This window comes from Carcharodon carcharias, chromosome 20 (assembly GCF_017639515.1).
Source record: "Carcharodon carcharias isolate sCarCar2 chromosome 20, sCarCar2.pri, whole genome shotgun sequence".
In the NCBI taxonomy this organism is placed as follows: Eukaryota; Metazoa; Chordata; class Chondrichthyes; order Lamniformes; family Lamnidae; genus Carcharodon; species Carcharodon carcharias.
In genome coordinates, this window is record NC_054486.1 from 114,899,901 (window position 1) to 114,924,718 (window position 24,818).

Below are 24,818 nucleotides of genomic sequence, written 5' to 3' on the forward strand. Positions count from 1 at the left end.
GGAGGAGAGAGTTCAAGATCTAAAGTTGTTGAATTCAATATTCAGTCCGGAAGGCTGTAAAGTGCCTAGTCGGAAGATGAGGTGCTGTTCCTCCAGTTTGCGTTGGGCTTCACTGGAACAATGCAGCAAGCCAAGGACAGACATGTGGGCAAGAGAGCAGGGTGGAGTGTTAAAATGGCAAGCGACAGGGAGGTTTGGGTCATTCTTGTGGACAGACCGCAGGTGTTCTGCAAAGCGGTCGCCCAGTTTACGTTTGGTCTCTCCAATGTAGAGGAGACCACATTGGGAGCAACGAATGCAGTAGACTAAGTTGGGGGAAATGCAAGTGAAATGTTGCTTCACTTGAAAGGAGTGTTTGGGCCCTTGGACAGTGAGGAGAGAGGAAGTGAAGGGGCAGGTGTTGCATCTTTTGCGTGGGCATGGGGTGGTGCCATAGGTGGGGGTTGAGGAGTAGGGGGTGATGGAGGAGTGGACCAGGGTGTCCCGGAGGGAACGATCCCTATGGAATGCCGACGGGGGGGGGTGAAGGGAAGATGTGTTTGGTGGTGGCATCATGCTGGAGTAGGCGGAAATTGCGGAGGATGATCCTTTGAATGCGGAGGCTGGTGGGGTGATAAGTGAGGACAAGGGGGACCCTATCATGTTTCTGGGAGAGAGGAGAAGGCATGAGGGCGGATGCGCGGGAGATGGGCCGGACACGGTTGAGGGCCCTGTCAACGACCGTGGGTGGAAAACCTCAGTTAAGGAAGAAGGAGGACATGTCAGAGGAACTGTTTTTGAAGGTAGCAACATCAGAACAGATGCGACGGAGGCGAAGGAACTGAGAGAATGGGACGGAGTCCTTACAGGAAGCGGGGTGTGAGGAGCTGTAGTCGAGGTAGCTGTGGGAGTCGGTGGGTTTGTAATGGATATTGGTGGACAGTCTATCACCAGAGATTGAGACAGAGAGGTCAAGGAAGGGAAGGGAAGTGTCAGAGATGGACCACGTGAAAATGATGGAGGGGTGGAGATTGGAAGCAAAATTAATAAATTTTTCAAGTCCCAATAAGAGCATGAAGCAGCACCGAAGTAATCATCGATGTACCGGAGAAAGAGTTGTGGAAGGGGGTCGAAGTAGGACTAGAAGAAGGAATGTTCCACATACCCCATAAAGAGACAGACATAGCTGGGGCCCATGCGGGTACCCATAGCCACACCTTTTATTTGGAGGAAGTGAGAGGAGTTAAAGGAGAAATTGTTCAGCGTGAGAACAAGTTCAGCCAGGCCATTGTTTCCAGGACTGTCACTGACCTCATCTCCTCTGGAGATCTTCCTCCCACAGCTTCCAACCTGATAGTCGCCCAACCTCGGACGGCCCGCTTCTACCTCCTACCCAAAATCCACAAACAGAACTGCCCCGGTAGACCGATCGTGTCAGCTTGCTCCTGCCCCACAGAACTCATTTCTTGTTAGCTTGACTCCCTTCTCTCTCCCCTTGTCCAGTCCCTTCCCACCTACATCCGTGATTCCTCTGACACCTTACGTCACATCAACAATTTCCAGTTCCCTGGCCCCAACCACTTCCTCTTCACCATGGACGTCCAATCCCTCTACACCTCCATCCCCCACCAGGATGGTCTGAGGGCCCTTAGCTTCTTCCTCGAACAGAGGCCCGAACAATTCCCATCCACCACTACTCTCCTCCGTCTGGCTGAACTTGTTCTCACGCTGAACAATTTCTCCTTCAACTCCTCTCACTTCCTCCAAATAAAAGGTGTGGCTATGGGTACTTGCATGGGCCCCAGTTATGCCTGTCTCTTTATGGGGTATGTGGAACATTCCTTGTTGCAGTCCTACTCCGGCCCCCTTCCACAACTCTTTCTCCGGTACATCGATGATTACTTCGGTGCTGCTTCATGCTCTCGTCGGGACTTGGAAAAATTTATTAATTTTGCTTCCAATCTCCACCCCTCCATCATTTTCACATGGTCCATCTCTGACACTTCCCTTCCCTTCTTTGACCCCTCTGTCTCAATTTCTGGTAATAGACTGTCCACCCATATCCATTACAAGCCTATTGACTCCCACAGCTACCTCGACTACAGCTCCTCACACCCCGCTTCCTGTAAGGACTCCATCCCATTCTCTCAGTTCCTTCGCTTCCGTCGCATCTGTTCTGACGATGCTACCTTCAAAAACAGTTCCTCTGACATGTCCTCCTTCTTCCTTAACCGAGGTTTTCCACCCACGGTCATTGACAGGGCCCTCCTCTCCTCACCGTCCAAGGGCCCAAACACTCCTTTCAAGTGAAGCAGCATTTCACTTGCATTTCCCCCAACTTAGTCTACTGCATTCGTTGCTCCCATTGCAGTTTCCTCTACATTGGAGAGACCAAACGTAAACTGGGCGACCGCTTTGCAGAACACCTGCGGTCTGTCCACAAGAATGACCCAAACCTCCCTGTCGCTTGCCATTTTAACACTCCACCCTGCTCTCTTGCCCACATGTCTGTCCTTGGCTTGCTGCATTGTTCCAGTGAAGCCCAACGCAAACTGGAGGAACAACACCTCATCTTCCGACTAGGCACTTTACAGCCATCCGGACTGAATATTGAATTCAACAACTTTAGGTCGTGAGCTCCCTCCCCCATCCCCACCCCCTTTCTGTTTCCCCCTTCCTTTTTTTCCCCAATAAATTATAAAGATTTTCCTTTTCCCACCTATTTCCATTATTTTTAAATCTTTTATGCCCCCCACCCCCACTAGAGCTATACCTGGAGTGCCCTACCATCCATTCTTAATTAGCACATTCGTTTAGATAATATCACCAACTTCAACACCTATGTGTTCTTTTGTTCTTTTGTCTGTGACATCTTTTGATGATCTGCTCCTATCCTGACGACCCCCACACCCCACCTTAAACCAGCTAATATTTCACCCCTTTCCTTGTAAAGAAAGATCAGTTCTGTTGAAGGGTCATGAGGACTCGAAACGTCAACTCTTTTCTTCTCCGCCGATGCTGCCAGACCTGCTGAGTTTGTCCAGGTAATTCTGTTTTTGATTCGTCTTGTTATGTCCATCCCAGGGGGTGGCCCCACCAGCGTTATTCAATTTGGAACATTCTGGAAGCTCGATAATCTGTGTTGAATAAGCAAATGTCACCTGACCCTTTGGCAGTCATCTTAACAGTTCCTAGATATTTGACTACAAGAACGATTCATTGGTGTTCATTTTAAACTAAGAAAAGATGGTTCCTGAAGCTTCCTTACCAGTCAGTCCATGTGTAAAGTTAGGAATATGATGTGCCTTTACTGAGCATGATACCAGTATAGTTGCAGCCTAACCTGTACCCTGTGCTTTTCTCTAGCAGAGCTTTTAAACAGTTTTTACTACTTGGTTTTCTTGTTGCTAATTATGGAAATGACATTGTCACTCCATCTCCTTGTGTTTAGACTGTCGTGTGGTACTTGTACCAGATTGTCTCAGCTGTGGCTCATATTCATAGCTATGGAATTCTTCACAGGTCAGTAAACTGCTGAGGGTGAGGGTCTGTTCACTGGCATCTGTGTTTGCGTCCGTGAGAGAAAGGTGACAATATGTGTGACCCGGGAGAGGGTGCAAGTGGCTTGGGGAGGTGGGGGGGTAGTGACTCAGGGGAGTGGGGGCAAGTGACTGGGGGGGTGGGGTGGGGCAGGGCGTGACCCAGGTGAGTGTACCTGAACGGGGGGAGGTGTAGGTGTCTCAGGGGAGTGACAGCGATTGTCCAGGGGAGTGGGACCACACTTAGAATACTGGGAACAGTTTTGGTCCCCTTATCTAAGGAAAGATATACTGGCATTGGAGGCAGTCCAGAGAAGGTTCACTAGGTTGGTCCCAGGTGCGGAGGGATTTTCTTATGAAGGGAGGTTGAGTAGGTTGGGCTGTACTCGTTGGAGTTTAGAAGAATGAGAGGTGACCTTATTGAAACATATAAGATTCTTAGGGGGCTTGACAGGGTAGATGCTGAGAGGTTGTTTCCCCTTGTGGGAGAGTCTGGGACCAGAGGGAATAATCTCAGAGTAAGGGGGTCGCCAATTTAAGACAGAGATAAGGAGGAATTTCTTCTCTCAGAGGGTAGTGAGTCTATGGAATTCTTTACCGCAGAGGGCTGTAGAGACTGGGTCATTAAGTATATTCAAGGCTGAGATAGGCAGATTTTTAATCAGTCAGGGAATCAAGGGTTATGGGGAAAAGGCAGGAAAGTGGAGTTGAGGATTATCAGATCAGCCGTGTGTTACGGCACAGCCAATGGTAAATGCTGAGCTACTCAAACTCCAAAGGGAAACTTGAAACAACTACTAAAACGGTTTTGCAATTTGTATAAATTTCGAGATGTGTGCCTTGAATTCAGTAATGATAAGACCACTGAGTTTTATAGGTTTCTTACAAAACTATGGCGGAGCAGACTGAATGGGCCGAATGGCCTACTTCTACGTCTTGTGGCCTTATGGTCTGTGACCAGGGGAGTGGGATGAGTGTCCCGGGGTGGGGGGGGAATGGGGCGAGTGACATCAATGGAATGTGTGAGCCAGAGTGTAATTTGAGCTGTGCAGTGTGTCCAGTCTGATACTCAGCGCTGTTGGTCAGCTGTGTTACCCTGTCCAAGCTGTGTGTGTGATGATTGCTAATACTTTCTATTCAGGGATATAAAGACACTCAACATCTTCCTCACTAAGTCAGACCTGATCAAGCTGGGTGATTATGGACTGGCCAAGCGTTTAAACTCCCCGCACTCGATGGCGGAGACTGTAAGTACTGGACGCCGCATATCATCACATCACACAGGTCAGGATTCACAGGCCAGAGGGCATGGGGCTGCTGCAGTCTCAGTCACATCAGATGTGAGTCAGGACTGGAATGTGTGAACTTTCAACTTACAACGCTACAGTTTGAACACGTGTTCACTCTCATCCCTTATTGCTCGATGCTGATCTGCTTCTTCTCCAAGAGTATACCTGTGGCCCTCTGACATCATTAAACTGAAGTGTGCCATACCCTGAGAGTGACAGACAGGAGCCCGGTTTCTGCTGGGTCACTGAGAAATAGCAGGTATCTGCTCTGCTCCAGTTACAACACATTACATAGAGGATCTGCCCCTCAACATGTCCCTTCCCAGGGAGTCAGGTACTCCAGCTACTGCAGGTCCACTCACCCTCAGACAGTGACCCTGGCCTAGACTCACCCTCAGACGCAGACCCTGGCCTAGACTCACCCTCAGACACAGACCCTGCTCTAGACTCGCCCTCAGACACAGACCCTGGTCTAGACTCACCCTCAGACACAGACCCTGGTCTAGACTCACCCTCGGACACTGACCCTGGTCTGGGCTCTCCCTCTGACACAGACCCTGGTCTGGACTCTCCCTCGGACACAGACTCTGGTCTGGACTCACCCTCGGACACAGACCCTGGTCTAGACTCGCCCTCAGACACAGACCCTGGTCTAGACTCACCCTCGGACACAGACGCTGGTCTAGACTCACCCTTGGACACAGACCCTGGTCTGCACTCTCCCTCGGACACAGACTTTGATCTGGACTCTCCCTCGGACACAGACTCTGGTCTGGACTCACCCTCAGATGCAGACTCTGTTGGGGTATCTTGTGGATAAATCCACTTATGCAGATGAAGTGGGAGAAATGTTTTCTAGAGCAACGAAGCTCGGCTGGGGTCAGGATGTGTTCTGGGGCCAAATGACTTGGGTGAAGGGACTGAAGGTACGTTCACCAAATTTGCTAATGACACAAAGATAGTTGGAAATGATGTTGTGAAGAGGACATGAGCCTGCAAAGGGACAGAGACAGGTTCAGCGAGTGGACAGATATTTGGCAGTTGGGGTGTAATGTGGGAAGTGCAAACTCGTCCACTTTGGCAGCAAGAATTAAAAAGAAGCTTAATATTTAACCAGAGAGAGATTACAGAGCTCTGAGGCACAGGACGCTGGGCATCCTGGTGCAAAAAGTTAGCAGGCAGGTCCAGCGAGTGATTAGGAAGGCAAGTGGAGTGTTGTTGTTTATTGCAAGTGGAATGGAATATAAAAGTAGGGATGTTTTGCTACAGTTGTACAGGGCATTGGTGAGTCCACATCTGGAGCACTGTATACAGTTTTGGTCTCCTTATTTAAGAAACGATATAAATACATTAGAAGCAGTTCAGAGAAGGTTCACTCGACTGATACTTGGGATGAGGGGCTTATCTTATGAAGAGAGATTGGACCTGTGCCCATAGGAGTTTAGAAGACTGAGAGGTGATCTTAGTGAAACATATAAGATCCTGAGGGGACTTGACAGGGTGGATGCTGAAAGGATGTTTTCCCCTTGTGGGAGAGACTAGAACTAGGGGACACAGTTTAAAAATAAGGGTCTTACAGTTAAGACAGAGGTGAGAAGAAATTTTTTCTCTGAGGGTTGAGAGTCTCTGGAACACGCATCCCAAGGGAGAGGTGGAGGCAGGGTCAACCAATATTGTTAAGGTGGAGTTAGGTAGATTTCTGAGTAACAAGGGAGTCAAAGGTTATTGGGGTAGATCAAATGTGGAATTGAGGCCAAAATCAGATCAGCTTTGATCATATTGAATGGGGAGGAGTACTCAAACAACCGAATGGCCTATTCTTGTTCACAGTTCGTATGTTCGTATGTCCTTTGGTGTCAGGGTACCTTCTGGTCTTCTCCCTGTAACAGTGACCGTCAACTGGTCTTCCCCCTGTAACAGTGTCTGTCCACTGGTCTTCTCCCTGTAACAGTGACCGTCCGCTGGTCTTCTCCCTATAACAGTGACCGTCCGCTGGTCTTCTCCCTGTAACAGTGACCGTCCGCTGGTCTTCTCCCTGTAACAGTGACCGTCCACTGTTCTCCCTGTAACAGTGACCGTCAGCTGGTCTTCTCCCTGTAACAGTGACCGTCCGCTGGTCTTCTCCCTGTAACAGTGACCGTCCGTTGGTCTCCTTGTAACAGTGACCGTCCGTTGGTCTCCTTGTAACAGTGACCGTCCGCTGATCTTCTCCCTGTAACAGTGACTGTCCACTGGTCTTCTCCCTGTAACAGTGACCGTCCACTGGTCTTCCCCCTGTAACAGTGTCCGTCCACTGGTCTTCTCCCCGTAACAGTGACCGTCCACTGGTCTTCTCCCTATAACAGTGACCGTCCGCTGGTCTTCTCCCTGTAACAGTGACCGTCCGTTGGTCTCCTTGTAACAGTGATCGTCCGCTGATCTTCTCCCTGTAACAGTGACTGTCCACTGGTCTTCCCCCTGTAACAGTGTCCGTCCACTGGTCTTCTCCCCATAACAGTGACCGTCAGCTGGTCTTCTCCCTGTAACAGTGACCATCCACTGGTCTTCTCCCTGTAACAGTGACCGTCCGCTGGTCTTCTCCCTGTAACAGTGACCGTCCGCTGGTCTTCTCCCTGTAACAGTGACCGTCCACTGTTCTCCCTGTAACAGTGACCGTCAGCTGGTCTTCTCCCTGTAACAGTGACCGTCCACTGGTCTTCTCCCCGTAACAGTGTCCGTCCACTGGTCTTCTCCCCGTAAAAGTGACCGTCAGCTGGTCTTCTCCCTGTAATAGTGACCGTCCGCTGGTCTTCTCCCTGTAACAGTGACCATCTGCTGGTCTTCTCCCTGTAACAGTGTCCGCTGGTCTCCCTGTAACAGTGTCTGTCCGCTGGTCTTCTCCCTGTAACAGTGTCTGTCCGCTGGTCTCCCTGTAACAGTGACCGTCCGCTGGTCTTCTCCCTGTAACAGTGTCTGTCCGCTGGTCTCCTTGTAACAGTGACCGTCCACTGGTATTCTCCCTGTAATAGTGTCCGCTGGTCTCCCTGTAACAGTGACCGTCCACTGGTCTTCTCCCTGTAACAGTGTCTGTCCACTGGTCTTCTCCCTGTAACAGTGACCATCCGCTGGTCTTCTCCCTGTAACAGTGACCATCCGCTGGTCTTCTCCCTGTAACAGTGACCGTCCACTGGTCTTCTCCCTGTAACAGTGTCTGTCCGCTGGTCTCCCTGTAACAGTGACCGTCCACTGGTCTTCTCCCTGTAACAGTGACCGTCCACTGGTCTTCTCCCCATAACAGTGTCCGCTGGTCTTCTCCCTGTAACAGTGTCCGCTGGTCTCCCTGTAACAGTGACCGTCCACTGGTCTTCTCCCTATAACAGTGACCGTCCGCTGGTCTTCTCCCTGTAACAGTGACCGTCCGTTGGTCTCCTTGTAACAGTGATCGTCCGCTGATCTTCTCCCTGTAACAATGACTGTCCACTGGTCTTCCCCCTGTAACAGTGTCCGTCCACTGGTCTTCTCCCCATAACAGTGACCGTCAGCTGGTCTTCTCCCTGTAACAGTGACCATCCACTGGTCTTCTCCCTGTAACAGTGACCGTCCGCTGGTCTTCTCCCTGTAACAGTGACCGTCCGCTGGTCTTCTCCCTGTAACAGTGACCGTCCACTGTTCTCCCTGTAACAGTGACCGTCAGCTGGTCTTCTCCCTGTAACAGTGACCGTCCACTGGTCTTCTCCCCGTAACAGTGTCCGTCCACTGGTCTTCTCCCCGTAAAAGTGACCGTCAGCTGGTCTTCTCCCTGTAACAGTGACCGTCCGCTGGTCTTCTCCCTGTAACAGTGACCATCTGCTGGTCTTCTCCCTGTAACAGTGTCCGCTGGTCTCCCTGTAACAGTGTCTGTCCGCTGGTCTTCTCCCTGTAACAGTGTCTGTCCGCTGGTCTCCCTGTAACAGTGACCGTCCGCTGGTCTTCTCCCTGTAATAGTGTCCGCTGGTCTTCTCCCTGTAACAGTGTCTGTCCGCTGGTCTTCTCCCTGTAACAGTGTCTGTCCGCTGGTCTCCTTGTAACAGTGACCGTCCACTGGTATTCTCCCTGTAATAGTGTCCGCTGGTCTCCCTGTAACAGTGACCGTCCACTGGTCTTCTCCCTGTAACAGTGTCTGTCCACTGGTCTTCTCCCTGTAACAGTGACCATCCGCTGGTCTTCTCCCTGTAACAGTGACCATCCGCTGGTCTTCTCCCTGTAACAGTGACCGTCCACTGGTCTTCTCCCTGTAACAGTGTCTGTCCGCTGGTCTCCCTGTAACAGTGACCGTCCACTGGTCTTCTCCCTGTAACAGTGACCGTCCACTGGTCTTCTCCCCATAACAGTGTCCGCTGGTCTTCTCCCTGTAACAGTGTCCGCTGGTCTCCCTGTAACAGTGACCGTCCACTGGTCTTCTCCCTATAACAGTGACCGTCCGCTGGTCTTCTCCCTGTAACAGTGACCGTCCGTTGGTCTCCTTGTAACAGTGATCGTCCGCTGATCTTCTCCGTGTAACAGTGACTGTCCACTGGTCTTCCCCCTGTAACAGTGTCCGTCCACTTGTCTTCTCCCTGTAACAGTGTCTGTCCGCTGGTCTTCTCCCTGTAACAGTGACCATCCACTGGTCTTCTCCCTGTAACAGTGTCCGTCCACTGGTCTTCTCCCTGTAACAGTGTCTGTCCGCTGGTCTTCTCCCTGTAACAGTGACCATCCACTGGTCTTCTCCCCGTAACAGTGTCCGCTGGTCTTCTCCCCGTAACAGTGTCCGCTGGTCTCCCTGTAACAGTGTCCGCTGATGTTGAGGTCAGCCTGTTCTCCATTCGAGTTGACCCGTCTGTTCTCTCCGCAGTGTGTCGGCACTCCGTATTATATGTCACCAGAACTCTGCCAAGGAGAGAGGTATAACTTCAAATCGGATATCTGGGCGGTGGGATGTGTGCTGTTCGAGCTGCTCACCCTCACACGCACCTTCGATGCGACGGTAGGAAACTGTCCATGACACACAAACACACCTCCTGGTGTTGCTATTCAGCTGGGGGCTGGTGTCCGTTTCCTAACACCGACCCTGTACCATTCGCTCATCACCCACTGCCCCGCCACAACTCCAGCCCCTCCCCCTCTCACTGCTCCCTCGCGCTGCCCCCCCCTCGCGCTGCTCCCCCCTCTCACTGCTCCCTCGCTCTGCCCCCCCCCTCACACTGCTCCCTCGCTCTGCCCCTCCCTCGCGCTGCTCCCCCCTCTCACTGCTCCCTCGCTCTGCCCCTCCCTCGCGCTGCTCCCCCCTCTCACTGCTCCCTCGCTCTGCCCCTCCCTCGCGCTGCTCCCCCCTCTCACTGCTCCCTCGCGCTGCCCCTCCCTCGCGCTGCCCCCCCCCTCACACTGCTCCCTCGCGCTGCCCCCCCCTCGCGCTGCCCCCCCCCTCACACTGCTCCCTCGCGCTGCCCCCCCCTCGCGCTGCTCCCCCCCTCACACTGCTCCCTCGCTCTGCCCCCCCCTCGCGCTGCTCCCCCCCTCACACTGCTCCCTCGCGCTGCCCCCCCCTCGCGCTGCTCCCCCCCTCACACTGCTCCCTCGCTCTGCCCCCCCCTCGCGCTGCTCCCCCCCTCACACTGCTCCCTCGCTCTGCCCCCCCCTCGCGCTGCTCCCCCCCCACACTGCTCCCTCCTCACACTGCCCCCCCCCTCACACTGCTCCCTCGCGCTGCTCCCCCCTCACACTGCTCCCCCCTCGCGCTGCTCCCCCCTCACACTGCCCCCCCCTCACACCGCCCCCCCCTCACACTGCTCCCCCCTCACACTGCCCCCCCCCCTCACACTGCTCCCCCCCCCTCACACTGCCCCCCCCTCACACCGCCCCCCCCTCACACTGCTCCCCCCTCACACTGCCCCCCCCCCTCACACTGCTCCCCCCCCCTCACACTGCCCCCCCCTCACACTGCCCCTCCCTCGCGCTGCTCCCCCCTCACACTGCCCCCCCCTCACACTGCCCCCCCCTCACACTGCCCCCCCCTCACACTGCCCCTCCCTCGCGCTGCTCCCCCCTCACACTGCCCCCCCCTCACACTGCCCCTCCCTCGCGCTGCTCCCCCCTCACACTGCCCCCCCCTCACACTGCCCCTCCCTCGCGCTGCTCCCCCCTCACACTGCCCCCCCCTCACACTGCCCCTCCCTCGCGCTGCTCCCCCCTCACACTGCCCCCCCCTCACACTGCCCCCCCCCCTCACACTGCCCCCCCCCTCACACTGCCCCCCCCCTCACACTGCTCCCCCCTCACACTGCTCCCTCGCTCTGCCCCCCCCCTCACACTGCTCCCTCGCTCTGCCCCTCCCTCGCGCTCCCCCCCCCTCACACTGTCCCCCCTCACACTGCTCCCCCCTCACACTGCCCCCCCCTCACACTGCCCCCCCCTCACACTGCTCCCCCCTCACACTCCCCCCCCCTCACACTGCCCCCCCCCTCACACTGCCCCCCCCCTCACACTCCCCCCCCCTCACACTGCCCCCCCCTCACACTGCCCCCCCCTCACACTGCCCCCCCCTCACACTGCCCCCCCCTCACACTGCTCCCCCCTCGCGCTGCCCCCCCTCACACTGCTCCCCCCTCGCGCTGCCCCCCCTCTCGCGCTGCCCCCCCTCACACTGCTCCCCCCTCGCTCTGCCCCCCCCTCGCGCTGCCCCCCCCTCACACTGCCCACCCCTCACACTGCTCCCTCGCGCTGTCCCCCCTCACACTGTCCCCCCCTCACACTGCCCCCCCCTCACACTGCTCCCCCCTCGTTCTGCCCCCCCCTCGCGCTGCCCCCCCTCTCGCGCTGCCCCCCCTCACACTGCTCCCCCCTCGCGCTGCCCCCCCTCGCGCTGCTCCCCCCACCCCCCTAACCCACAGCCCCCCACCCCTTCCCCTATCCTTTGCCCTATCCCCTGATCAATTTGATGATTTTATTTGTTTCTGTTTCCCAGAATCCACTGAATCTCTGTGTAAAGATAGTGAAGGGGACTCGGACGATGGAGGTGGATCCCACTGTCTACAGTGAGGACATGCGCTCCATAGTCTTGCTGTGTTTGGACAAGGTGAGCTCGATCTCTGGTATACGCGGGCTGCACATACTCTGGCCTTGCCTTGCCCCCCAGTGTACCCCCTGACCCCCAGTGTACCCACCAACCCCCTGCCCCCCAGTGTCCCCACCAACCTCCTGACCCCCAGTGTACCCACCAACCCCCTGACCCCCAGTGTACCCACCAACCCCCTGACCCCCAGTGTACCCACCAACCCCCTGACCCCCAGTGTACCCCCCTGACCCCCAGTGTACCCACCAACCCCCTGAGCCCCAGTGTACCCCCCTGACCCCCAGTGTACCCACCAACCCCCTGAGCCCCAGTGTACCCCCCTGACCCCCAGTGTACCCACCAACCCCCTGCCCCCCAGTGCACCCACCAACCCCCAGTGTACCCACCACACTCCTCACCCCCCAGTGTACCCACCAACCCCCAGTGTACCCACCTCACTCCTCACCCCCCAGTGTACCCTCCACACTCCTCACCCCCCAGTGTACCCACCTCACTCCTCACCCCCCAGTGTACCCACCTCACTCCTCACCCCCCAGTGTACCCACCTCACTCCTCACCCCCCAGTGTACCCTCCACACTCCTCACCCCCCAGTGTACCCACCTCACTCCTCACCCCCCAGTGTACCCACCTCACTCCTCACCCCCCAGTGTACCCACCTCACTCCTCACCCCCCAGTGTACCCACCTCACTCCTCATCCCCCAGTGTACCCACCTCACTCCTCACCCTCCACTCTCTTTTTTTCAGGATCCCATGAAGAGACCATCAGCCGAGCAGATTCTGAACCAGCCAATCATCCGACAGCGCCGAGCGTGAGTTCCCCCAACATCCAACTGCGGCCAGGGGACAGAGGGCGAGGGAAGAGGGGACGGAGGGCGAGGGGACGGAGGGCGAGGGGACGGAGGGCGAGGGGACGGAGGGCGAGGGGACGGAGGGCGAGGGGACGGAGGGCGAGGGGACGGAGGGCGAGGGGACGGAGGGCGAGGGGAGAGGGGACGGAGGGCGAGGGGACATTGGGCGAGGGGAGAGGGGACGGAGGGCGAGGGGAGAGGGGACGGAGGGCGAGGGGACGGAGAGCGAGGGGTCAGTGGGCGAAGGGAGAGGGGACGGAGGAGATGGGTGGATGGGGGTGGTGATAGTGTGTATATGTAACCCTCTGTACCTACTTCATTGCCCCCCCCTCCCCACATCCGGCCTCCTGACGCCCTGCGCCTGCTCCTCCCCTCCTCCCCCACTGCACCCTCCCCCCCTCCTCACCCTCCACCCACCCCGCCACCCTCCCTCCGTGCTCTCCCCCCGCGCCTTCCCATCCCCATGCCCTCCCCGCTTCTACTTACCCCGAGCCCTCTATCTCACCTCTCGCGTGCTCCCACCCCCTTCATCACTCTCCCCCTCCTCTTGTCCCTCTCTTAGCCGTACCCCCTCACTGTTAACGGATGGGAATTTCGACTGTAGATCCCCTTCACTTTCGGATTTGACTCCCTCTTGTTTTTTTTCAGATTAATGGAGGATCGAGTCACACAGCTCAATGGATCAGCCCGAAAAACCAGGTGAGTTCCCTGATAGAGGATTAAAAGTAATCCTGCAACAACCCTCGCTGGGGTACAGGTCCCCTCCTTTCCTGAAGGTGCTGACTCTCACTGGGGTACAGGTCCCCCTCCTCTCCTGAAGGTGCTGACTCTTACTGGGGTACAGGTCCCCCTCCTCTCCTGAAGGTGCTGACTCTCACTGGGGTACAGGTCCCCCTCCTCTCCTGAAGGTGCTGACTGTCACTGGGGTACAGGTCCCCCTCCTCTCCTGAAGGTGCTGACTCTCACTGGGGTACAGGTCCCCCTCCTCTCCTGAAGGTGCTGACTCTCACTGGGGTACAGGTCCCCCTCCTCTCCTGAAGTTGCTGACTCTCACTGGGGTACAGGTCCCCCTCCTCTCCTGAAGGTGCTGACTCTCACTGGGGTACAGGTCCCCCTCCTCTCCTGAAGGTGCTGACTCTCACTGGGGTACAGGTCCCCCTCCTCTCCTGAAGGTGCTGACTCTCACTGGGGTACAGGTCCCCCTCTTCTCCTGAAGATGCTGACTCTCACTGGGGTACAGGACCCTTCTCTGCATCAGAGAGAGTGTGGAAAAGATTCATGAGAATGGTTCCAGGGATGAAGAGCTTCAGTTATGAAAACAGATTGGAGAAGTTGGGAATGTTTTCCTGAGTGAAGAAAAGGTTGAGAGGATATTTGATAGAGATGTGCAAAATCATGATGGTTCTGGACAGAGTCTATAGGGAGAAATTGTTCCCATTGGTGGAAGGTTCGAGAACTAGAGACACAGATTTAAGGTAATTGGTTTAAAGATCAGCAGTGGCGACATGAGGAGAAAGTTTTTCACACATCGAGTGATTAGGGTCTGAGAGTGCGCTGGAGGCAGGGAGAATCGAGGCTTTCCAAAGAGGAGAATGCCCTGAAGTGGCACCAGGGGAATTGCTTCTTCAGAGGGTCCAGCACAGACTCAGTGGGCTGAATGGCCGCCTCCTGTGCTGTAATCATTCTATGATTCTGTGACACTCTACTGATCACCAGCATCAGTTTATTGGCTGGGTCAGTCGGCATTGCTTCAGGGGGCAGGGTTCAGGGGGCAGGGCTGTGGGGTTCAGGGGGCAGGGCTGTGGGGTTCAGGGGGCAGGGCTGGGGGGTTCAGGGGGCAGGGCTGTGGGGTTCAGGGGGCAGGGCTGTGGGGTTCAGGGGGCAGGGCTGGGGGGTTCAGGGGGCAGGGTTGTGGGGTTCGGGGCAGGGCTGTGGGGTTAATGGGGCAGGGTTCAGGGGGCAGGGCTGTGGGGTTCAGGGGGCAGGGCTGTGGGGTTCAGGGGGCAGGGCTGGGGGGTTCACGGTGCAGGGCTGTGGGGTTTAGGGGGCAGGGCTATGGGGTTCAGGGGGCAGGGTTGTGGGGTTCAGAGGGCAGGGCTGTGGGGTTCAGAGGGCAGGGCTGTGGGGTTCAGAGGGCAGGGCTGTGGGGTTCAGAGGGCAGGGCTGTGGGGTTCAGAGGGCAGGGCTGTGGGGTTCAGGGGGGCAGGGCTGTGGCGTTCAGGGGACAGGGCTGTGGGGTTCAGGGAGCAGGGCTGTGGGGTTCAGGGGGCAGGGCTGTGGGGTTCCGGGGGCAGGGCTGTGGGGTTCAGGGGGGCAGGGCTGTGGGGTTCAGGGAGCAGGGCTGTGGGGTTCAGGGGGCAGGGCTGTGGTGTTCAGGGGGCAGGGCTGTGGGGTTCAGGGGGCAGGACTGTGGTGTTCAGGGGGCAGGGCTGTGGGGTTCAGGGGGCAGGGCTGTGGTGTTCAGGGGGCAGGGCTGTGGTGTTCAGGGGGCAGGGCTGTGGGGTTCAGGGGGCAGGGTTGTGGGGTTCAGGGGGCAGGGCTGTGGGGTTCAGGGGGCAGGGCTGTGGGGTTCAGGGGGCAGGAGCAGGGATGAGGCTGCAAGGGGCAGTGTTTCTTTTGGCTCTGTAATTGCTGTCTCTGTTCTGTGTTCAGGCTGAATATGCCAGCTGAACCCCCCATTGCTGTGGTGACCAGTCGGTTCAGTGATGTTTATTACTGGGGTGGTGGAAAAGCAACGCCACAGAAACTGGACTTGTTCAAGGGTGGACGGAGCGCACAGCAGGTCTGTGCCAGCAACACGCACTTCGCTGTGGTCTCAGTGGAAAAGGAGCTGTACACCTGGGCGGTGAGTATCTGTGCCAAGGGTGGGGGGAAGGTGCTGAGTACCTGTGCTGGGGGTTACAGTGAGTACTGGAGTGGAGAGACAGTACCAGTGAGGAGGGAGACGATGAGTACCAGTGAGGGGGGCAGACAATGAGTGCCAGTCAGAGGGGGCGTAAGAGTAGGGGTGGGTGGGAGAGACACTTGAGTACCAGCAAGGCGGTGGCAACAGTCAGTAGCAGTGCAGGAGAGCACTGAGTACTGGAGGGAGAGAGACAGTACCAATGATGGGGGGAAGGGATAGGGGAGACAGTGAATACTAATGGAGGAGCAGCACTGAGTAGGGGTGAGAAGCAGTGAGTATTGCATTGGGGGAGGCAGAAAGCACTGGAGAAGGGAGACAGCACTGGAGAAGGGAGACAGTGAGCACTGGAGAAGGGAGACAGTGAGCACTGGAGGGAGGGAGACAGTGAGCACTGGAAAAGGGAGACAGTGAGCACTGGAGAAGGGAGACAGCACTGGAGGGAGGGAGACAGTGAGCACTGGAGGGAGGGAGACAGTGAACACTGGGGGGAGGGTGACAGAGTGCCAGTGTGGGGGAAACACTGAGTACTGGAGGGAGGGAAACCGTGAGTACCAGCGAGAGGAGGAAACAGTGAGTACAAGTGTGGGTGGGTGGGGTGACAGTGAGTATTGGAGCAGGAAGACGGTGAGTACCAGTGCAGGGGAGTGCTGGGTGAATGTGGGATATTGGGTACCAGTGCCTGCGGGGGCTGTGGGGGTGGTCAGTGAGTGTCAGTGTTGGGGCACTGTGAGCATTGGGAGGCTCATGAGAATGAGGTGAGGAAGGTGCATTAATTGTCAGTCGGAGAACATTTAGAGGCCAAGTGATCATTGTATTGGGAAAGGATAAGGAGCATCTAGAGTAAGAATAATTATCTTGGGGAAAGCTAACTTCACTGGGTAAGAATGGACCTGGCCCAGATAAACTGGAATCAGAGATTAGCAGGGCGTTATGGCACAGCTGATGGTAAATGCTGAGCTGTTCAAATCACAGAGGGAAACTTGAAACAATTGCTAAAACGGTTTTTGCAATTTTTATAGTATGAGGGGAGGTTCTGAAATCAGGAAACGATGTCTCTGGCTACTTGTGATGGTTTTATAGTCAAATAAACATTTTTAAAAAGCCAAAAAAAACACAATAACGCTTCCACACAAGAATGGCTTCACACAGGTAGCAGTACTTTAAAACAGTTCTACACGATCTGAACTTGACTACCCTCAGAACTAACCTTTCCCTTTTCTGTTCAGCAACTATCATCATAGATTTCAAAATCTATAGAATTCCAGTCATTTTTACCACTCGAGCCTTTTTTTCTCAGGGTGCCCTCTGAGGCTGACAGCAGCTGGTTCTCCCAGTCTGGCCATGTTCTCACTGTCCTGGGAGATCTAAGCAGCTGCACCCAACTGGGCCTCAGTATTTCCTTAAATGCGTTCCTTCCCCTTGGTCTCTCTATCATCTCAACCAGTCTCTTCAGAAATGCTTTCTTCCCAGAACTGATTAAATTTGTTTCTTTACCCTAACCCTTAGACTTATATAAAAAACAAGCTTACTCTAGCTTTACATCTTTTTACAACCTGCATGTATCCCCCTTTGTACTAAAACAACTCAATTCAAAATCACTCCTATTATTGTTTTATGTAAAACTTTAATTAAAGTTCCTCTTGGTTCATTAACATATCAATACCACTTCTTACTGTTGATTTTAGACTCTTGTAGTTGCTCTGGCTTTTACTCCAATTACCATACTTACAACCCCCACCTGCCTGTCTCCCAGTACATAAGAAATATGACAGTGATGTTACCAGATGTAAATTATGACAATTTCTTGTTTCCTTGACACAGGCACAAACTGTAACAGCAGCCCATTGTTCAGTTAAAGAAGAGATAATTCAAGTAGTTATATTCCCATGAAGAGAAAGCTAGGGCAAACAAATCCCGAGCTCCCTGGATAACAATTGAGATAGAGATTATGATAATGAAGAAAAGTGTGTGTATGACAGATGTCGGGTGGATAATACAATTGAGAACCAGGCTGAATATTGAAGGTTCAGAGGGGAATTGAAAAAGCAAATAAGAGAAGCAAAGAGACAGCATGAGTAGAGATTAGCAGCTAACATCAAGGGGAATCCAAAAGCATCCTATAAGTAAATAATAGTAAAAGGGTCGTAAAAGGAGGAGTAGGACTAGTTAGGGACCAAAAAGAGGAATTATGCATTAGGGCAGAGGGCATGGCTGGGATATTAAATGAATACTCTGCATCTGTCTTCACCAAGGAAAAAGATGCTGCCCAGGTAATGGTGAAAGAGGAGGTAATTCAGAGATTTGAAGGGTTTAAAATTGTATTGGATAGACTGTCTGTACTTAAAGTTGATAAGGCACCAGGACCAGATGAGATGCATCCAAGGATATTGAAGGAAGTGAATTGCGGAAGAAGCGACTATAATTTTCCAGTCTTCCTTTGACTGAGGGGTAGTGCCAGAGGACTGGAGAATTACAGATGTTGCACCCTTGTTCAAAAATGTGTGTAAAGATAAGTCCAGCAACTACAGGCCAGTCAGTTTAACCTTAGTGGTGGGGAAGCTTCTAGAAACTATAATTCCGGACAAAATGAATAGCCACTTGGGCAAATGCAAGATAATTAAGGAAAGCCAGCAGATTTGTTAAGGGCAAATGGTGTTTAACTAACTTGCTGGAGTTTTTTGATGAGGTAACAGAGAGGGTTGATGAGGGTAATGCTGTTGATGTGATGTACAAGGACTTCCAAAAGGCATTTGATAGCATGTCGCACAACAGGCTTGAGAAAACTTATAGCTCATGGAATAAAAAGGATAATAGCAACATTGATATGGGATTGGCTGAGTGACAGGAAACAGAGTATTGGGCTGGAGGAAGGTTACTAGTGGAGTTTCTCAGGCTGGAGGAAGGTTACTAGTGGAGTTTCTCAGGCTGGAGGAAGGTTACTAGTGGAGTTTCTCAGGCTGGAGGAAGGTTACTAGTGGAGTTTCTCAGGCTGGAGGAAGGTTACTAGTGGAGTTTCTCAGGCTGGAGGAAGGTTACTAGTGGAGTTTCTCAGGCTGGAGGAAGGTTACTAGTGGAGTTTCTCAGGCTGGAGGAAGGTTACTAGTGGAGTTTCTCAGGCTGGAGGAAGGTTACTAGTGGAGTTTCTCAGGCTGGAGGAAGGTTACTAGTGGAGTTTCTCAGGGCTCAGTGTTGGGACCTGACCTGTATTAATGACCTAGACCTTGGCGAGGAGGACACAGTTTCAAAGTTTGCAGATGATACAAAACTTGGAGCATTATAAACTGTGAGGAGAATAGTGTAGAACTTAAAGAGGACATGGACAAGTTGGTGGAATGGGCGGACAAGTGACAGGTGGAATTTAATTTAATGCAAAGAAACGTGAAATGATTCATTTTGGAGAAAGAACATGGAGAGACAATATAAAATAAAGGGTATAATTCTAAAAGAGGTGCAGGAGCAGAGGGACCTGGGTGTATATGTGTACAAATCATTGAAGGTGGCAGGACAGGTTGAGAGAGCGGTTAACAAAGCATACAGTATCCTGGGCTTTATTCATAGGGTCATAGAGTACAAAAGCAAATAGGTTATGTTAGACTTGTATAAAACACTGGTTCCTCTTTAGTTGCAGTATTGAGTCCAGTTCTGGGCACCAGATTTTAGGAAGGATGTGAAGGCATGAGATGAGGTGCAGAAGATTGTGAGAATGATTCCAGGGGTCCGGAACTTCAGTTTCAGAATCACAGAATTGTTACAGTGCAGGAGGAGGCCATTCAGCCCATTTGTCTGCACTGCCTCTCTGAATGGGCAATTCACCTGGTGCCATTCTCCTGCCTTCTCCCCATAATCCTGCACATTGTTTCTGATTCCCTCTTGAAAGCCTCGATTGAACCTGCCTCCTCCACAACCTCAGGCAGAGCATTCCAGGTCCTAACCACTCACTGTGTGAAAAGGTTTTTTTCACATCACTTTTGCCTCTTTTACAATTACCTTAAACCTGTGCCCTCTCATTCTCGATCCTTCCACCAATGGAAACAGTTTCTCTCTATCTACTCTGGCCAGACCCCCTCATGATTTTGAACACCTCTAAGAAGTTTCCTCTCAGCCCTCTTCTCTCCAAGGAGAACAGTCCCAACCTCACCAATCTATCTTCATAACTGAAGTTTCTCATCCCTGGAATCATTCGCCTAAACCTCTTCCACAGTCTCTCTAATACCTTCACACCCAGCCAAAAATGTGGTGCCTAGAACTGTAGGCAACACTGCAGCTGAGGCTGAACTAGTGTCCTATATAAGTTCAGCATAACCTCCCTGCTCTTGTACTCTATGCCCCTATTAATAAAGCCTAAGACACTATGCTTTATTAATCACGCTCTCAACCTGTCCTGCCACCTTCAGTGATTTATACACCTATTCACCCAGGTCCCTCTGCTCCTGCACCCCCTTTAGGATTATACCCTTTATTTTATATTGTCTCTCCAAGTTTTTCCTCCCAAAATATATCACCTTATGCTTTTTGACATTGAAATGAATCTGCCCCCTATCCGTTCATTCCACCACCTTGTCTATGCCCTTTTGACATTCTACACTATCCTCACAGTTTACAGTGCTTCCAAGTTTTGTATCATCCGCAAATTTGAAATTGTTCCTTGTACAGCAAGGTCCTGGTCATGAAAGTATTTCAGGAAAAGAAGGGCATGGTATCAGATGCCTTTTGGAAGTACATGTCAGCACATCAACAGCATTACCCTCATCCATCCTCTCTGTTACCTCTTCAAAAAACTCCAAGTTAATTAGATATGATTTTCCCTCAGAAAATCCATGCCAGCTCTCCTTAATTAATCCGCGTTTGTCCATGTGACAATTAATTCTGCCCCGAATTATAGTTTAGAAGTTTCTTCACCACTGAAGTTAAACTGACTAGTCTGTGGTTACTGGGCTTATCCTTACACCCTTTTTTAAACAGGGGTATAACGTTTGCAATTCTCCAGTCCTCTGGCACCACCCCTCAATCTAAGGAAGACTGAAAAATTATGGCCAGTGCCTCTACAATTTCCACTCTCACTTCCCTCAGTATGCCTGGTTGCATCTCATCCAGTCCTAGTGCCTTATCGACTCTAAATACAGACAGCCTATCCACTCCCACCTCCTTATCAGTTTTAAACCCTTTAAGTGTATTAATTACCTCCCCTTGTCACCATGACCTAGGCAGCATCTTCCTCTTTGGAAAAGACAGATACAGAGTATTCATTTAATATCTCAACCATGCCCTCTGCCTCCATGTGTAAATCTTCTTTTTGGTCCCTAATCAGCCCTACCCCTCCTTTTATCACCGTTTTACTATTTATACGCCTATAGAAGACTTTGGGATTCCTTTTTATGTTGGTTGCCAGTCTCTACTCAAACTCTCCCTTTGCTTCTCTTATTTACTTTTTTACCTCCCCTCTGAATCTTCCATATCCAGCTTGGTTCTCAATTGTATTTTCAACCTGACATCTGTCATAGGCACACTATTTGTCCTTTGTCTTAACTTCTATCTCCTTTTTCATCCAGAGAGCTCTGGATTTGTTTGTCCTACCTTTCCCTTTTGAGGGGATATATCTTGACTGTGCCTGAACCATTTCTTCTTCGAAGGTAGCCCATTGCTCAGCCACAGTTTTTCCTGCCAATCTTTCGTTCCAGCCTATCTGGCCCAGCTCCGTTCTTGCCCCAGCGAAGTCAGCCCTTCCGCTAGTTAATTATTCTTATTCTGGATTGTTCATTGTCCTTTTCCATAGTCATCCTAAACCTTATGATGCAATGATCACTGTCTGCTAAATGTTCCCCTGTTGACACTTGACCCACTTGGCCCAACTCATTCCCAAGTACCAGGTTGAGCAGCGCCCTTTCTCGTCGGACTGGACAGTTCTCCTGAATTGTGGAAAATTCTCCTGAATACACACGAGGAACTCTTACCCCTCTCTGCCCTTTGAGGGGAGGTGATGATGTAGTACTGTCGCTAGACTAGCGATCGAGAGACCCAGGGTAATGCTGTGGGGACCGGGGTTCGAATCCATTTTGAATTCAATGAAAATCTGGAATTAAGAGCCTAATGGTGACCATGAAGCCATTGCTGATTGTCGTAAAAACCCATCTGGGTCACTAATGTCCTTTAGGGAAGGAAATCTGCTGTCCTTACCTGGTCTGGCCTACATGTTACTCCAGACCCACAGCAATGTGGTTGACTCTTAAATGCCCTCTGAACAAGGGCAATTAGGGATGGGCAAAAAATGCTGGCCCAGCCAGTGACACCCACATCCCATGGATAAAAAAAAAATACTATCCCAGTTTATATTCGGATTATTAAAGTCCCCATTATCACTACCCTATCATTTTTGCACTTCTCTGTGATTTCCTTGCAGATTTGTTCCTTTACGTCTTTCCCAATAGTTGGTGGCCTATAGACCACACCGAGCAGCGTAATTTCACCTTTTTTTGTTCCTTAGCTCTAGCCAAATAAATCCTGTCCTTGACCCCTTGGGGATCTCCTCTTTCTCCAGCACAGCAATGCTCACCTTAACCAATACCCCACCCCTCCTCCTTTCCTTCGTTTCCTATCTCTTCTGAACACCTTGTACCCGGGAATATTTAACACCCAGTCCTGCTCTTCGTAAAAAATGGTCGGGACTGTTTTCCTTGGAGAAGATAAGATTGAGAGAAAATTTGTTCAAAATCATGAGGGACCCGGGTAGTTTGGGAGAAACGTTCCCATTGGTGGAAGGATTGAGAACCAGAGGGCACAGGTTTAAGGTGATTGGCATAAGAAGCAATGGCGACATGAGGAAAAACTTGTGCATGCAGCGAGTGGTTAGGATCCGGAACACACTGTCTGAGACTGTGGGAGAGGGATGGCCAATTAGCACTTTCAAAAACTGAATTGCTCCTTCAGAGAGCAAGCACAGACACGGCGGGCTGAATGGCCTCCTGTGCTGTAACCATTCCATGATTCTAGTCTACGAATGGCTGCCATATTGAGTCAATAGGTCAGTTTCTGCCCTGTTATTTGCTGGCACCAACTGAGGGACCGGGGAGTGAGCTGCATCCTTCACTGATCTTTGCCACTCTGGTCTCCAGGCCCAGAATCATGCTGCATCCTGAGAGTTGCTCCTTGATTCCCTCCTGAGGGTGAGTTACCGAGAGCGGACACTGGGTGGCACTGCTCCCATAGCCCAGAGTCAGAGCTTGATGATCAGATTCTGCACAGCACCAGTCTGGGGGGAATATCAGTATAACAGGGAGAGGGAGAGAGAAAGAAAGGGGAATAAAGGGATAGGGCGTGATAGAGAGAGAGGGAGGGATAGAGAAAGAGAGACAGGGATAGAGAGAGAGAGAGAGAGAGACAAGGACAGAGAGAGATAGAGGCGAGGATAGAGAGAGAGATAGGGATGGGGATAGAGAGAGAGACAGGGTTAGAGAGAAAGTGAGAGATGGGGTTACAGAGAGAGTGAGAGACGGGGTTAGAGAGAGAGAGATACGGGGTTAGAGAGAGAGAGAGAGAGACGGGGTTAGAGAGAGAGATAGAGACGGGGTTAGAGAGAGAGATAGAGAGACGGTGTTAGAGAGAGAGAGACGGGGTTAGAGAGAGAGATAGAGAGACGGTGTTAGAGAGAGAGAGACGGGGTTAGAGAGAGAGAGAGGCGGGGTTAGAGAGAGAGAGACGGTGTTAGAGAGAGAGATAGAGACGGGGTTAGAGAGAGAGAGAGAGAGAGACGGGGTTAGAGAGAGAGAGAGAGAGAGACGGTGTTAGAGAGAGAGAGACGGTGTTAGAGAGAGAGAGACGGTGTTAGAGAGAGAGAGACGGTGTTAGAGAGAGAGAGAGACGGGGTTAGAGAGAGAGAGACGGGGTTAGAGAGAGAGAGACGGGGTTAGAGAGAGAGAGACGGGGTTAGAGAGACAGAGAGAGAGACGGGGTTAGAGAGAGAGAGAGAGACGGGGTTAGAGAGAGAGATAGAGGCGGGGTTAGAGAGAGAGAGAGACGGTGTTAGAGAGAGAGAGACGGGGTTAGAGAGAGAGAGAGAGAGACGGTGTTAGAGAGAGAGAGACGGGGTTAGAGAGAGAGATAGAGGCGGGGTTAGAGAGAGAGAGAGAGAGACGTTGTTAGAGAGAGAGAGACGTTGTTAGAGAGAGAGAGACGGGGTTAGAGAGAGAGAGGCGGGGTTAGAGAGAGAGAGAGAGAGAGACGGTGTTAGAGAGAGAGATAGAGACGGGGTTAGAGAGAGAGAGAGAGACGGTGTTAGAGAGAGAGACGGGGTTAGAGAGAGAGAGAGAGAGACGGTGTTAGAGAGAGAGAGACGGGGTTAGAGAGAGAGAGAGAGAGACGGTGTTAGAGAGAGAGATAGAGACGGGGTTAGAGAGAGAGAGAGAGAGACGGTGTTAGAGAGAGAGAGACGGGGTTAGAGAGAGGCGGGGTTAGAGAGAGAGAGAGAGACGGGGTTAGAGAGAGAGAGAGAGACGGTGTTAGAGAGAGAGAGACGGGGTTAGAGAGAGAGAGAGAGAGACGGTGTTAGAGAGAGAGAGAGAGAGACGGTGTTAGAGAGAGAGAGACGGTGTTAGAGAGAGAGAGAGAGAGAGACGGTGTTAGAGAGAGAGAGAGAGAGACGGTGTTAGAGAGAGAGAGAGAGAGAGATGGTGTTAGAGAGAGAGAGAGACGGTGTTAGAGAGAGAGAGACGGGGTTAGAGAGAGAGAGAGAGAGAGAGAGACAGGCTAAGTGAGAGAGAGGCAGGGGAGAAAGAGAGACGGAGAGAGAGAGACGGGGATAGAGAGAGAGAGAGACGGGGATAGAGAGAGAGAGAGGCGGGGGAGAAAGAGAGAGAGGTGGGGGAGAAAGAGAGAGAGGCGGGGGAGAAAGAGAGAGGCGGGGGAGAAAGAGAGAGAGGCGGGGGAGAAAGAGAGAGAGGCGGGGAGAAAGAGAGAGAGGCGGGGGAGAAAGAGAGAGAGGCGGGGGAGAAAGAGAGGCAGGAGGAGAAAGAGAGACGGGGATAGAGAGAGAGACGGGGATAGAGAGAGAGACGGGGATAGAGAGAGAAAGAGAGACGGGGATAGAGAGAGAGAGGCAGGGATAGAGAGAGAGAGAGGCAGGGATAGAGAGAGAGAGAGACAGGGATAGAGAGAGAGACGGGGATAGAGAGAGAGACGGGGATAGAGAGAGAGA

At 52.7% G+C, this 24,818-nt stretch overlaps 1 protein-coding gene across 1 annotated transcript in view; it reads left to right on the top strand.

The window, feature by feature from the left end:
• LOC121292527 (serine/threonine-protein kinase Nek9) overlaps positions 1-24,818 on the top strand; it is a 92,437-nt gene that overhangs the window by 11,454 nt on the left and 56,165 nt on the right. Inside the window, exons 4-10 of the mRNA XM_041214619.1 lie at positions 3,431-3,501; positions 4,660-4,765; positions 9,660-9,791; positions 11,769-11,879; positions 12,623-12,687; positions 13,375-13,425; positions 15,379-15,571. Coding sequence (XP_041070553.1) covers positions 3,431-3,501; positions 4,660-4,765; positions 9,660-9,791; positions 11,769-11,879; positions 12,623-12,687; positions 13,375-13,425; positions 15,379-15,571 — 729 coding nt within the window. The remainder of the gene's footprint in view (positions 1-3,430; positions 3,502-4,659; positions 4,766-9,659; positions 9,792-11,768; positions 11,880-12,622; positions 12,688-13,374; positions 13,426-15,378; positions 15,572-24,818) is intronic.